Source organism: Rhododendron vialii, chromosome 2a, assembly GCF_030253575.1.
Source record: "Rhododendron vialii isolate Sample 1 chromosome 2a, ASM3025357v1".
NCBI lineage: Eukaryota > Viridiplantae > Streptophyta > Magnoliopsida > Ericales > Ericaceae > Rhododendron > Rhododendron vialii.
Window position 1 is genome coordinate 43,898,492 of NC_080558.1, and position 14,652 is coordinate 43,913,143.

At 37.9% G+C, this 14,652-nt stretch overlaps 1 protein-coding gene across 3 annotated transcripts; it reads right to left on the bottom strand.

The window, feature by feature from the left end:
• Window positions 1-1,409: 1,409 nt before the first annotated feature.
• LOC131315618 (GDSL esterase/lipase 1-like) lies at window positions 1,410-14,652 on the bottom strand. Of its 3 annotated transcripts, none has more exons than XM_058344782.1 (5): window positions 14,261-14,652; window positions 3,442-3,566; window positions 2,770-3,000; window positions 2,052-2,301; window positions 1,410-1,869 (listed from the first exon to the last, which is right to left on the bottom strand). In XM_058344782.1, the coding sequence occupies exons 1-5, from the start codon at window positions 14,532-14,534 to the stop codon at window positions 1,631-1,633; spliced, it is 1,119 nt and encodes a 372-aa protein (XP_058200765.1). In that variant the 5' UTR covers window positions 14,535-14,652; the 3' UTR covers window positions 1,410-1,630. The 3 variants fall into 3 exon arrangements, with proteins under 3 accessions (XP_058200765.1, XP_058200763.1, XP_058200764.1); XM_058344780.1 differs by lacking the exon at window positions 14,261-14,652 and adding an exon at window positions 4,424-5,034; XM_058344781.1 differs by lacking the exons at window positions 1,410-1,869; window positions 2,052-2,301; window positions 2,770-3,000; window positions 3,442-3,566 and adding exons at window positions 11,190-11,665; window positions 11,845-12,094; window positions 12,568-12,798; window positions 13,252-13,376 and having other exon boundaries at window positions 14,261-14,605.

A 14,652-nucleotide genomic window follows, 5' to 3' on the forward strand; every position in this document is an offset into this window, starting at 1 on the left:
CCCAAGTATTTTAAGAAATAACTACTTTTTAGCAAAAAAAAAAAAAAAATGAAATAAGTTGAATTATTTTGAAAAATATTTGGGTAAAAGTAAATTTTTTTTTGAGAACCCTAGCATTGCTGTTTAGAGACACTAGAGGATTTCACTAAGCAATAAAAAAAGGTTAAACACACGCATCACTTAGGGTTTTGTTCTTTTTATGCTTGAAGATATTCAAGGCTTATGGATACGGATAAACACGAATCTGAACCATATATTGATGTCCATTCTCAAGTTATTTGGTTAAAATTCGTGCTCCACCTTACTCCTACGGCATTGAATAATTTTTCCTTCTTATACCACTCGGACTACTCCTTCACTGAAAAACCCTTTTGTTTCTCCTTTTTAAACCTGGTGTCAGCTGTTGTGGCTGTGTATCAATATTGGATTGAAGAATATCAGATTATTTTTGGTTAATCAACTTCAGAGTCGAAAGTGCATAATACATGATTGCAGGAACTTGGCTAATAGGTGAAATTGGTTTTTGGGTGGCACCTTATCCGTGTTTAAGTTTGCTGTCATATTCCATTGAGCGTCATGTTTACCTTCTTTTGGCCACCAGGTTTTTATGCTTGTTCTATTTTCTATGTAAAAGTACTGCTAGTTAAGCTGATCAAGGACTTGTTTGCATTGCTACATGAATTGTTTTTCGTTTTTTTTTTTTTTATAAATTTATCAATGCAGCTAGCGGTGCTGAGAATAATTCGGTTCAACTAACTCATTATTACTGATCAAAAAGTGTATTGATTCCGTGAATCCTACACAATTTTCACCAAAACACCAAAGCCCCCCACCCCCCCCGACATAGGATGTAGCAGTAACAACGGGAGTCAAGCACCTCCTCGATAAAGACTTAAGCTCAGGACGGAGAGTATGAACCAACCTATTTACAATAGTTTTTTGCACCAAATCTTAGGCCAGCAGTGGAAGACCATTTAATTGATTATTAATTACATTGGGCCGATATTTATGAGTTTCTCTAGCTAAAAATTGATGGGCCACATTAATCTTGTGATAGAGTGTATATGGATTGAATGGTCCATTGGACTTGTGAAGCCTGATTCAGTTTGGGTCATGCTTTGCTGAAGGGTTGGGGTTTGACCTGCTTAGTTAGGTTGCAGGAGCCCAGGGAGAAGCTAGCGCCCATGGTCCGAGAGATGGAGTCCAAGGGTATTATGGTAATTTGTGAAATAAATCATAGGTTATAAATACTTGCTATACGCAGCAGCGGATGTAACTTGTAATCTTTATTCATTCGATACTTGAAGAACCGAGTAATCACTTATGAGTCGGGATTTAGAAAATACAATTTTTCTTTAACATGTGACGAAATCAATTATGCTTAATACGTACTACGAGCGAACAAGAACTTTATAAACAACAATATTAATTGGGGTGGAATTCAACTCTAAAACCGGCCAATAGCTATACAATCTTCCTACAACCACAAACAAACACACGAATATCTTAAATTGGTCTCGTGATGGGCTCACAATCCCAAACTAAAAGAAGTCTGGAACAGAAAGGGAAATACCAAAAACAGAAATATCATGAAATGTCCTAATTAGAATTAAGATACAATTCTGGTTTTCTACACTTGTTCAAAGAGGGCTTCCAAATTGTAAGGCCCGACAATGCTTGGAGCTGCGCTCCACATTTGCTGGGCAAGTTGCTCGTTCGCTTTCTCAGTTGGATGAGCAGCATCAAAGAAAATATAGTCACTGGGGTTGCTGCACAACTCGTACTCTTTCACCCCTCTCTTCCCTCCACAGCTATTAACTCCCCTGTATGGTCCCGATCCACAGCATGCACTCTTCCCGTCCTTGAAACCTGTCACAATGTCCTCACGTACAGTCACGAAACATATCGAAAGTAGAAAAAAAAAAAAAAAGAGCTATCACACAAGTAGATATTCGAAAATCCTATGGCAAACGCGTTGGGTCAAATCTAACGGTGGGGCGCAACTATACGTCAAGCCATATCACAATAAGATCAGGATAGAAGCAACGAACCGTATTTGGATGGATTTTCCATCATGTCCGTAGCAGAATTGTAGAAGTCAAAATTTGAATATTTGAATCCTTGTCGCTGCATTTCTAGCTTTGTAAGGACTTTTGAAAAGGCAGTATTGTGCAGCTTAATCAGAGCCCTAATTTCTTGCAAACATTCACCAGTTGGATTGAGCACCCTTGCAAGTGGTACACAATCCAATGGGCCCAGGGAAACAAAAGCAAATTTCCTTCCTCCAGCCTCATATATTTCCTGCAAAAAAATTCATAAGAAAGAATTAGGCTCTGACTACCAAATACTGTACCAAATTGCTTCTCTGATTGTTGTCGTTGAGAACTTAGCCAAACCAACGCACATACCGATACAACTTGAACAACGATAAGAGAAAAACAAAAACGCAAACGACATGGAGATATTCATGTGGTTCCCCAATTGTGTAAGTCAGGATATTTATGGCTCACATCAATTTCACTATGCATCGAATGAAAAAAGTGGGCAGATTATATTGCCTACGTATATAACCTAGGCCAGGGTTTGCAACATCATTTACCATAATACTCATATCTCATGTGTAGGTTTTAGGCCAATTACCGAACCCCTATAGGGTCTGCAAAGTGACAATCTGAAGATGAATCAAAGCTTCACAAACCCAAACTGTTCACTGGGTAAACAAAGGACTAAATTAAGTCATGAGTGCGATAATGGATAAGATGACATTACTTTGATCACATCTGTTATGTTTCCAATAACCATCTTCGCATAATCTTCCGGAGAATTCAACTGGAAAAAACTAGAGTTTGTCACGAAAGGAAACAAGTAATCGTTGCTTCCAATGCTGAATAAGTAAACAGCTGTCGACAATATTTTCTTGGCTTTTGTTTCACCCATATCTTGCTTCAACACTTTCTTCACATTCTTAAAATAGATTAGCTGCATATTAAGGTCAATGACCTACAAAAAAAAATTCAGCATGTTAATTAGGAATTTGAATTTTCGATCTAATTTGAAGATCTCGCATGTGACATAAAATAAATTTCATTTAACAATCCAATTAGAGTTCACTTTGTGAACCAAGTTGTGCGAAGCAGCTATGCAAAATATTTGGTTGATCTCCATTTAGATGAACAATATTTGTCTTAAAAGCAATTGATTGTCACACGCTACCTTCCATTACCTTTTGACCCAAATGTGATTGATCAAACCTTTTCCAATATTCAATAAACATGATTTTTTTATCGAAAGGTGTACACATCAAGTCCTATGGACGAACGATTCGAATTTCCGGATTAAACCTAGTGAGTCCCATTTTGCGTCACGTGAGAGGATTCTTTCTCGTTAGATTAGTTATTAAGGAGAGAAAAAGCAACTAGTATGATGCAAATATTCACAAACCCTTCCTTGGTGAGTTTGAACTAGTGCTCCTGCTCCAGCAGACGCAAAGTTCACCCCATTGCTGTATTGATGGTTGTTGCCAGGTTGTTTGTATGGTGGAAGCAATGGAAGCTTTGCATACTCAGCTGCAACAGAATCATATACAAGTGTCAATTGAGTTCTCATAGAAATTCTTTCGCTACAAAATGTTTGTCATTGTGTCGGATGTATGATCGTGCGATTGTAAATGCACTGAAATAGGAGAGTTCAGATTTTGGGAATGAGCATCCAAAAATCAAAGATGACTATGGATCCCGAAAATGTACACACGGCGTGTGGGATGCACTTTTGGGCCCCACATGCCGTCTGTGGTGCCCAAGTATAGGTACCCCTAGCATTAGGCCTTAATTAATGTTGCAATTGAGTGGGTATAGCGATATCAATGACCCAGACATTTTTTACGCAATAGTCTGTCATAATACATGTGGCGGCACCACATCCGTCCTGATTGTGTATGGACTCCACTAAAATGATTACAGGTCTGTTATCACAACATTTACTTTTTTCTAGGGGGAAAAAAAAAGTGCAAGTATTGCTGTAATTTTGTTGAAGTGGTGATTTTAGGTGTTACAGAAACAGAACCTATGCCACCTGCAGGAATGTGGACCTTTTCGGTAAGAGAAACAAGTACGTGAAAATGGCGATGCTGTGGTGATAACGTTCTATAGATTATGTAAGAATGAACCTATTTGGAGGGAGTCTTTCAAATTGTTCATGTTAAACACAATTCTAGAAGAATTATGACCATTTTTTCTTGCAATTTGTCTTGCTAAAGCTTCTCTCGAGTTTCTAAAGGAAAGAAATTGGAGATCAATTTGGATCGCTAGATTCATCATCTAATAATGCTGGTGTACCATAGTTGGAGACACATTTCCAAAAGTAATTCCCTAAGGCATGCATTAGCGTCTTCACGCAAAATAAAAACCAAACATTAGTATCTTACTTATGAAATCTGGGATCAGGCGGCCGTCAGAAAATCTACCAGTTGGGTGATTGAAGAAGGTTTCACCGTATGGCCAGAAATTTGCCTGTGTCCGAGTGGTGCTGTTGATGTAGTTATTGTTTCCAACATCAAATATCGAATCCCCAAATACGAAGAGAGCCACATGTTTATTTGAGTTTGCGAGATGATGATCAGCTGCGTGGCTACTGTTTGGGAAAAGAATGAATACAGCAACGTGAAGAAACAAGTAGTAGTTCATCAGAAAGCCTAGAGCCATTGAAACTCTTGAAACTAAATTCGTTCTCTGGTTAATTCATTGCCCCTCAATTCCTTCTTTTATACGTCCCTTTGCACGAGAGAGAGAAACTTGGCGGGCCGGAAAGAAAGAAAATTGACATTTGACTGGTTTGAGATGCAAAGGATTCTGATTGAAATTTGCCTTCTCTTCCCTTTCACTGGTTTGAGATGCAAAGGAATTCTGATTGTGATTGAAATTTGCCTTCTCTTCCCTTTAACTGGTTTGAGATGCAAAGGAATTCTGATTGAAATTTGCCATCTGATTGAAATTTGCCTTCTCTTCCCTTTAACTGGTTTGAGATGCAAAGGAATTCTGATTGAAATTTGCCTTTCTCTTCCCTTTATACACATCACCCTTTGCCTTAAAGTCGTGTCCGTTTCGGAAACCTTCTTAAAAAATCAGTATTTATTTTACCATTTCTCATTCAAAAATAAGAAGGGTCATTTCACAAAATTTAAATAAAAAGTTCCTTTCACATTTTCTAACTCAAAAATAATGCAAATGAAAAAAAAAAGTTCAATTTTTTTTGCACCGTATTAAAAATCTCAATGAGATCTATCAAACAAGATCCATAGTGGTAGGAAAATTATTTCAGTAAACACATAATTTTTGAGCTTGAAGTTGCCTTATACAAAAAATAAGACTGTTGCTATGATAATGGGCGTTGGCAGAGGGAAATCGTACAGGCGGCCACGCCGGGCCGTATCCAGCCACTGGACGGCCGATCCGAGCCGTCCAAAAATTCTATAAAAAAAAAAACGAGGGGGCTTACGCGGGAATGAACAGCATCCAAGGTGTGTAAGGGGCTTGATCCGAGTACCCCTTTTCCGTGTATATATGATCAAGCACCCTACACGGAAAAGAGGTGCTCGGATCAAACACCATACGCACCTCGGATGCCGTTGATTCCCGCGCTAGCCCCCCTCGTTTTTTTTTTTTAGAATTTTTGGACGGCTTGGATCGGCTGTCCGGTAGCCGGAGACGGCCCGGCGTGGCTGCCGGTACGATTTCCCTCCCCGGCTGGTCGGTACCTATATAAATTCTTCCAAAATAAGTAGCAGCCTTCTTATTTTCAGGAATAAGCCTTCTTATTACACAAAAAATAAATTCTTATTTTGTTTCTGAAACGAGCTCTTAATACTTTTCTTGCTAAATTCTAATCAAATCATCTGATTAATTAGCCTGCGCAAGAAGAAGTTTACCAGTGACCCGGTCTTTCTATACCTCACATGATGAAGGCTGAAGTTGCCTTTTTTTTCCTTTTGTTGATAGAGGGAATATATATACATGGCTGATTTTGTAAGAACTCGGAATGTTCAGGTCATCTTACGTTAGTACGGGTGGTCTTTTTTCGTTAATCCATGAGACATTTTTTTAACTGCTCGTGTATAAAATGCTTGCAAATATAGTTGAGCCAGCCTTGGACACTATTCTCTTCGATTAGCCGAACCGGATTTTGACAAGCTCGAGTATTTAGGTCCCGTCCTGTTTCTCAAATTTAAATGTAGTTGTATTGTGCTTATAGTTTGTAATTGTATGCATTATATTTATGTTGCATTGACTTTCGGATTACTCATTTTATGTACAAGTGTTAGGCCATAGGCTATAAATCTGGAATGACAAAAACTATTTTGTACCAGTAATTTCTTTTTTTAGTATTTAATTGCGCAGACTTCAGTAAAATGTTGGTCACGGAATGAAAATTGGAAGAATTTTCACGAATCCCAAGCAACCAAAAGTTTTGGAGACTGTCATATTAGCGACCGGTTAAGAATCAGTGACAAACCAAAGTAGTCACAGCATCCGCACCAGACTCTTTATATTTTGGATCAATTTACACTTTAAAAAGCCACTTTATTATTTTAATTATCTAATTTTAAAATGTCTACTGTATCAGACTCTCCATATAAAAACTATCCCATTAAAATATTATTTTTTTATTCTAAAAAGAAAAGACAATAAAAAAAAAAGTGAAAACCATTTTTTTTCTGGTCAAACGGGAAGGAAAGTGGACAAATCCATTTTCACCAACCAAACCAACAAACAATTCTCCCCCCTCTCTCTCTCTCTCTAACTTTACTCTCTCTTTTTCTCAACCCACAACCCAAAAAATTCAACAAACAAAACCCAGCCCTGGTTCTTCTCATCGAAGGCAGGTGATCAAAGCCAGAATCAAAGGCATCCTTCTCATCAAAGTAATCAGAACAATCAAGCGCAAAAGGATCAAATACCCCTCGATCGTTGGACTCCAACTCCCCCAGTACCAGATCTAAGAAGAAGGTCAAACTGAACCGCCGTGGATCACTTCGAACCCCTCTCTCTCTCTCTCTCTGAGTCGAACTATTGAGAGTTTGCATATATTACAGTATTTTATTGGCAAACGGGTGAACAGTTCCTCGTGTATTTCAACGAGGAACTATAGCTCTTCTACTTCTCCGACAACTTCCACGAGCCTGATAACGCAGGGTTTTGGGAGATTTTCTTGGAGATGGTTCGTTACTTTAGTTTAGAAGAGAGAGTACAGAGAGAGATGCGGATGCCCTCACGGGAGATCAGGGAGAAGCTAGCACCCATGGTCTGGGGGCGGAGCCCAAGGGTATTACGGTAATTGGTGAAATAAGTCATAGGTTATAAATACTTATTTTACGCAGCAGCAGCTGATGTAACTTGTACTCTTTATTCATTCAATACTTGGTGAAAACTGGTGTGATCGAGCTGTGGATGTACTCAACAATCTGTTAAGAAATTACAAAAAAATCTGTGGCTCTTGTTTATGTTTCTTGATTTTTCTTTGCGCGTTGTGTGTGTTGGTCGGGCTGAATTTCCTCGCTCCACTTTCATGTGAAGCTTCTTTTTTTTTAAGACTTGTCGCCAATAAGAATACAACCCAAATAACATCTTATTAAAAAGTAGCCTTAAAGGTTTGGTTCCATTTTGAAACCTAAGCATCTTGTAGTTTAGACTGGCTCTGCGCTTAAAATTATTCAAGAAAAGACTTAAAATAACACAATTCACCATCTGATCACGGGCAATGGACGAACTTCCGACACAAGAGGAAAATAAACAGTAGGAGCTTGATTGATCTCAGTATAGCAAGTATTTATAAACCAGGGTTTATTTCGCATTGGCCTCGTGAAAATGAGTTATGCCGTGATGCCGTCTCGCATTAGTTAACACCAATTAGGTTGCGACGTTGTGATCCCTTCAATGCATAGATCTTATTTGGTTGTCTTTGCACTCTTGGGGATTGGCACCTATTCTCGTAGGCTCCAACGCTAAATGTATGGATCTCACATTATAAATGTGTTGTGAATATAGCTTGGCTCTGTAACATGGTACGCCAACCCTCATTGTTTTTCTCTGTAAACAAATATATGCGATGAAATCATGTTATTATAATTACCAACTCAAACTGAATTTTTACAAAAAAAACCATGGTGAAGTTGGTTGTTTCATATCCCCCAGTGGAGGCTTGAGTTTGAGCCCTATGAGGAGCGGGTTTGCAGTTTAGGGTTATGAACAGCCTTTGAATCCAAGTTGACTAATACACTAAAATTCCGCTCACCCCGCTGATCCATAAAGTGTAACAATTTTAAAACTGTTCAGACAAATAAGCTAAAGTAGCGTATTTTTTGTCCTTATTCAAATTTTTTTCGTATCACTTGGCTTATTGTCATTTTTTTGGAGATTATTGCATCCTCACAACAAGAGGAATCTAAAAAGTAAAAAATTTTGACCGAAATCCAATTTTTTTTGAATAAAGTGCAATAATCCCATGGTCATCACATGGTCATCCAGCAACTTATAAATTTAATCACATGGTCATCTAGCAATTTATTCAAAAGGCTAAGGCTGCCTTCTTATGCACTTAATTAACTTAAAATGAGTTGGTTTGTCATTATTTGAATTTTTTTCACACTTGTTAGTTTTACGTTAAACTTTTGTGGATTATTGATAAGTAAAAACATTTGTACTTTTACTCAAATATTTTGAGAAATAACTACTTTTTAGCACAAAAAAAATGAAATAAGTTGAATTATTTTGAAAAATATTTGGGTAAATGTAATTTTTTTTGAGAACCCTAGCATTGCTGTTTAGAGACACTAGAGGAATTCACTAAGCAATCAAAAAAGGTTAAACATGAATCACTTAGGGTTTTGCTCTCTTTATCCTAGAAGATATTCAAAGACTATGGGTAGGGTTAAACACGAATAAGGACCATATATTGATGTCCATTCTCAAATTTGTGGACCCCACACCAATATTTGGTTAAAATTCGTGCTCAACCTTGCTACTAGGGTATTGAATAATTTTTCCTTTCTTATACCACTCGAACTACTCCTTCACTGAAACACCCTTTGTTTCTCCTCTTTAAACCTAGTGTCGGCGTGCTGTTGTGGCTGTGTATCAATATTGGATTGAAGAATGTGAGATTATTTTTGGTTAATCAACTTCAGAGTCGAAAGTGCATATAATACATGATTGGAGGAAATTAATTGGCTAATAGGTGAAGTTGGTTTTTGGGTGGCACCTTATGTGTGTTTGTTCATATTCCACCTAGTTTGTTTGGTAGTGAGATCGATGACTTAAACCAATTCTATTGGCCACCAGGTTTTTATGCTTGTTCTATTTTCTATGTAAAGTACTGCTACTTAAGCTGATCAAGGACTTGTTTGAATTGCTACATGAATTGTTTTTCGTTTATTTATTTATTTATTTATCAATGCAGAGAATAATTCGGTTCAACTAACACGTTATTACTGATTGAAAAGTGTATTGATTCCATGGACCTTACTCAATTTTCACCAATCCCATGGAAGGTAATGTTCACCTTCTTTAAAGGAGGATGAACAAAATTATTCTCAGCGCTGTTACATGTACTCTTGTGATGGTGATGTGTAACTTGTACGTAGGCCTGTTAATGGACCGGATCCGATCCAAAAAATCCGATCCGGATCCGGATCCAATAACATCGATCCGATAATCCGAATCCGGTAATTCAATACGGATCCAGATCTGATCCGGATCGGATCGGATTAAATCCGTTATTAATCCGAATCCGAACTTTATTTTTTAAAAAAATTTTAATTTAAAAAAAAAAATAGTAAAATTTTTATTTTGAAAAAAAAAATGTTTAAGAAGTTGTATTTTTATTTTTATTTTTATTTTTTAATTTTTTTAATTTTTTTCGGAAAATAATTTTTTTTTGAAAAAAAAATTGTATTTTTTTGAAAAAAATATTTTTTTTTTTGCTAAAATTTTTGAAGTAAAAAAAGTTTCCGGATCGGATTCGGATTTCCGGATCGGATCCGGATTTTTCGGATTCGGATTCTCACTATCGGATTTGAGTCTTATCGGATCCGGATCGGATTGTGTCTTATCGGATTTGGATCCGGATCGGGATCTGTCGGATCCGGCCCATTGACAGGCCTACTTGTACGTTAACTCTTTTGATAGTTAAACTCGGACAAGAGTGTCGAGCTTGCAATCTTCACATTCTGACGGTCTTGTAAATCCTTGAACCTTTGACGTGAGGAGTAGTATGATACATGACACTCGGATCATAAAAATGTCCATGAAAGAATATGAACGGTGATTCAAAACACTATAAATGTGGCTCGTTCGTTTCCTTTCATGGATATTTTTATGGTCCGAGTGTAATGTGTCCTAACATTTTTGCTTTGACACTGATGCACTCACTAAAACATTTACCAAAAGGTCACTCCCGCATGTGCATGTGACGGAAAACAAAAAAAATAAGACTTCAGAAAATTTAAGACAGTCGATAAGTTTGAAGAAGTTGCAGAGTAAGAGAATTACGGGTGGTTTTGTTTCCCCCTCCAAATGATAGGATGTAGCAATAACAAGGGGAGTCAAGCACCTCCTCAATGAAGACTTAAACTCGGGATCTCTTTCTTAAGAGGGAGAATTAAATAGGTTGCAACCTATTTACAATTGTTTTTTGCACCAAACCTTTGGCCAGCAGTAGAGGACCATTTAATTGAATATTAATTACATTGGGCCGATATTTATGAGTTTCTCTCGCTAAAAATTAATGGGCCACATTAATCTTGTGATAGAGTGTATATGGATTGTATATGGTTCATTGGGCTTGTGAAGCCTGATTCATTTTGGATCATGCTTTGCTGAAGGGTTGGGGTTCGACCTGCCTAGTTTGGTCACAGGAGCCCGGGGAGAAGCTAGCGCCATGGTCCAAGGGGCGGAGTCCAAGGGTATTACAATAGCTTGTGAAATAAATCATAGGTTATAAATACTTGTTATACGCAGCAGTCGATGTAACTTGTAATCTTTATTCATTCGATACTTGAAGAACTGAGTAATCACTTATGAGTCGAGATTCAGGGGCACTGAAAAGTCACTCGTGAGTCGGAATTCAGAAAATACAATTTTTCTTTAACATGTGACGAAAGCAATTATGCTTAATACGTACTAAGAGCTAACAAAAACTTTATAAACAACAATATTAATCGGGGTGGAATTCATCTCTAACCACTAGCTATACAATCTTCCTACAACCACAAACAAACACACAAATATCTTAAATTGGTCTCGTGATGGGCTCACAATCCCAAACTAAAAGAAGAATGGAAGTCAGGTAGTGCACTTTGGAACAGAAAGGGAAATGCCAAAAACAGAAATATGTATGAAATGTCCTAATTAGAATTAAGATACAGTTCTGGTTTTCTACACTTGTTCAAAGAGAGCTTCCAAATTGTAAGGCCCGACAATGCTTGGAGCTGCGCTCCACATTAGCTGGGCAAGTTGCTCGTTCCCCTTTTCAGTTGGATGGACAGCATCAAAGAAGATATATTCACTGGGGTTGCTACACAACTCGTACTCTTTCACCCCTCTTTTCCCTCCGCAGCTATTAACTCCCCGGTATGGTCCCGATCCGCAGCATGCACGCTTCCCGTCCTTGAAACCTGTCGCAATGTCCTCACATACAGTCACGAAACGTATCGAAAGTAGAAAAAAAAAAAAGAGCAATCGCACAAGTAGATATTCGAAAATCCTATGGTAAACGCATGGGGTCAAATCTAATGGTGGGGCGCAACTATACGGCAAGCCATATCTCAATAAGATCAGGAAAGAAGCAACGAACCGTATTTTGATGGGTTTTCCATTATTTCCGTTGTAGAATTGTAGAAGTCAAAATTTGAATATTTGAATCCTTGTAGCTGCATTTCTAGCTTTGTAAGGACTTTTGAAAAGGCAGTATTGTGCAACTTAATCAGAGCCGTGACTTCTTGCAAACATTCACCAGCTGGATTGAGCACCCTTACAAGTGGTATACAATCCAATGGGCTCAGGCTAACAAAAGCAAATTTCCTTCCTCCAGCCTCATATATTTCCTGCAAAAAATTCATAAGAGAGAACTAGGCTCTGACTACCAAATACTATACCAAACTGCTTCTCTAATTGTTGTTGTTGAGAACTTTGCCAAACCAACGCACATACTGATACAACTTGAACAGCGATAAGAGAAAAACAAAAACAAAAACGGAAAAGACATGGAGATTTTCATGTGGTTCCCCAGTTGTGTAAGTCAGGATATTTATGGCTCACATCAATTTCACGATGCATCGAATGAAAAAAAGTGTGCAGATTATATTGCCTACGTAAATAACCTAGGGTTCGCAACATCATTTACCGTAATACTCATATCTCATGTGTAGGTTTCAGGCCAATTACCGAACCCCTAAAGGGTCTGAAAAGTGACAATCTGAAGATGAATCAAAGCTTCACAAACCCAAACTGTTCACTGGGTAAACAAAGGACTAATTAAATTAAGTCATGAGTGCAATAATGGATAAGATGACATTACTTTGATCACATCTGTTATGTTTCCAATAACCATCTTCGCATAATCTTCCGGAGAATTCAACTGGAAAAAACTAGAGTTTGTCACGAAAGGTAACAAGTAATCGTTGCTTCCAATGCTGAATAAGTAAACAGCTGTCGACAATATTTTCTTGGCTTCTGTTTCACCCATATCTTGCTCCAACACGTTCTTCACATTCATAAAATAGATTAGCTGCATATTAAGGTCAATGACCTACAAAAAAAATTCAGCATGTTAATTAGGAATTTGAATTTTCGATCTAATTTGAAGATCTCTCATGTGACATAAAATGAAATTTATCATGATTTCATTTAACAATCCAATTAGCCGTTCATTTTGTGAACCAAGTTGTGCGAAGCAGCTACGCAAAATATTAGGTTGATCTCCATTTAGATGAACAATATTTGTCGTAAAAGCAATTGATTGTCCCACTCTACCTTCCATTACCTTTTGACCCAAATATGATTGACCAAACCTTTTCCAATATTCGATAAAAATGACTTTTTTGATCGAAAGGTGTACACATCAAGTCCTATGGACGAACGATTCGAATTTCCGGATTAAACCTAGTGAGTTCCATTTTGCATCACGTGAGAGGATTCTTTCTTGTTAGATTAGTTATTAAGGTGAGAAAAAGCAACTAGTATGATGCAAGTATTCACAAACCCTTCCTTGGTGAGTTTGAACTAGTGCTCCTGCTCCAGCAGACGCAAAGTTCACCCCATTGCTGTATTGATGGTTGTTGCCAGGTTGTTTGTAAGGTGGAAGCAATGGAAGCTTTGCATACTCAGCTGCAACAGAATCATATACAAGTGTCAATTGAGTTCTCATAGAAATTCTTTCCCTACAAAATCTTTGTCATTGTGTCGGATGTATGATCGTGCGATTGTAATTAAATGCACTGAAATAGGAGAGTTCAGATTTTGGGAATGACCCTCCAAAAATCAAAGGTGACTACGGATCCCGAAAATGTACACACGACATGTGGGATGCACTTTTGGGCCCCACATGCCGTCTTTGTTACCGCAAGGATCGGTACCCCTAGCATTAGGCCTTAATTAAGGTTGCAATTGTGTGGGTATAGCAATATCAATTAATGACCTAGACATTTTTTATGCAATAGTCTGTCATAATACATGTGGCGGCACCACATCGGTCCTGATTGTGTATGGACTCCACTTAAATGATTATAGGTCTCTTATCACAACATTTACTTTTTTTCTAGGGGAAAAAACGTGCAAGTATTGCTTTAATTTTGTTGAAGTGGTGATTTTAGGTGTACTACAGAAACAAGACATATATATGCCACCTGCAAGAACGTGGACCGTTTCGGTACGAGAAACAAGTACGTGAAAATGGCGATCCTGTGGTGATAACGTTCTATAGATTATGTAAGAATGTACATATTTGGAGGGAGTCTTTCAAATTGTTCATGTTAAACACAATTCTAGAAGAATTATGACCATGTTTTCTGCAATTTGTCTTGCTAAAGCTCCAATATATCTCTCTAGTTAATTCTAAAGGAAAAAGATCGGAGATCAATTTGGATCGCTAGATTCATCGCGCGTCTAATAATGCTGGTGTACCATATTTGGAGACGCATTTCCAAATGTAATTCCCTAAGGCATGCATTAGCGTTTTCACGCAAAATAAAAACCAAACATTAATATCTTACCGATGAAATCTGGAATCAGGCGGCCGTCAGAAAATCTACCAGTTGGACGATTGAAGAAGGTTTCACCGTATGGCCAGTAATTTGCCTGTGTCCTAGCGGTGCTGTTGATGTAGTTATTGTTTCCCACATCAAATAGCGAATCTCCAAATACGAAGAGAGCCACATGTTTATTTGAGTTTGGGAGACGATGATCAGCTGCGTGGCTACTGTTTGGGAAAAGAATGAGTACAGCAACGTGTAGAAACAAGTAGTACTTCAGAAAGCCTAAAGCCATTGAAACTCTTGAAACTAAATTCGCTCTCTAGTTAATTCATTGCCCCTCAATTCGTTCTTTTATAAGTCCCTTCGCACGAGAGAGAGAAACTTGGCGGGCCGGAAAGAAAGAAAATTGA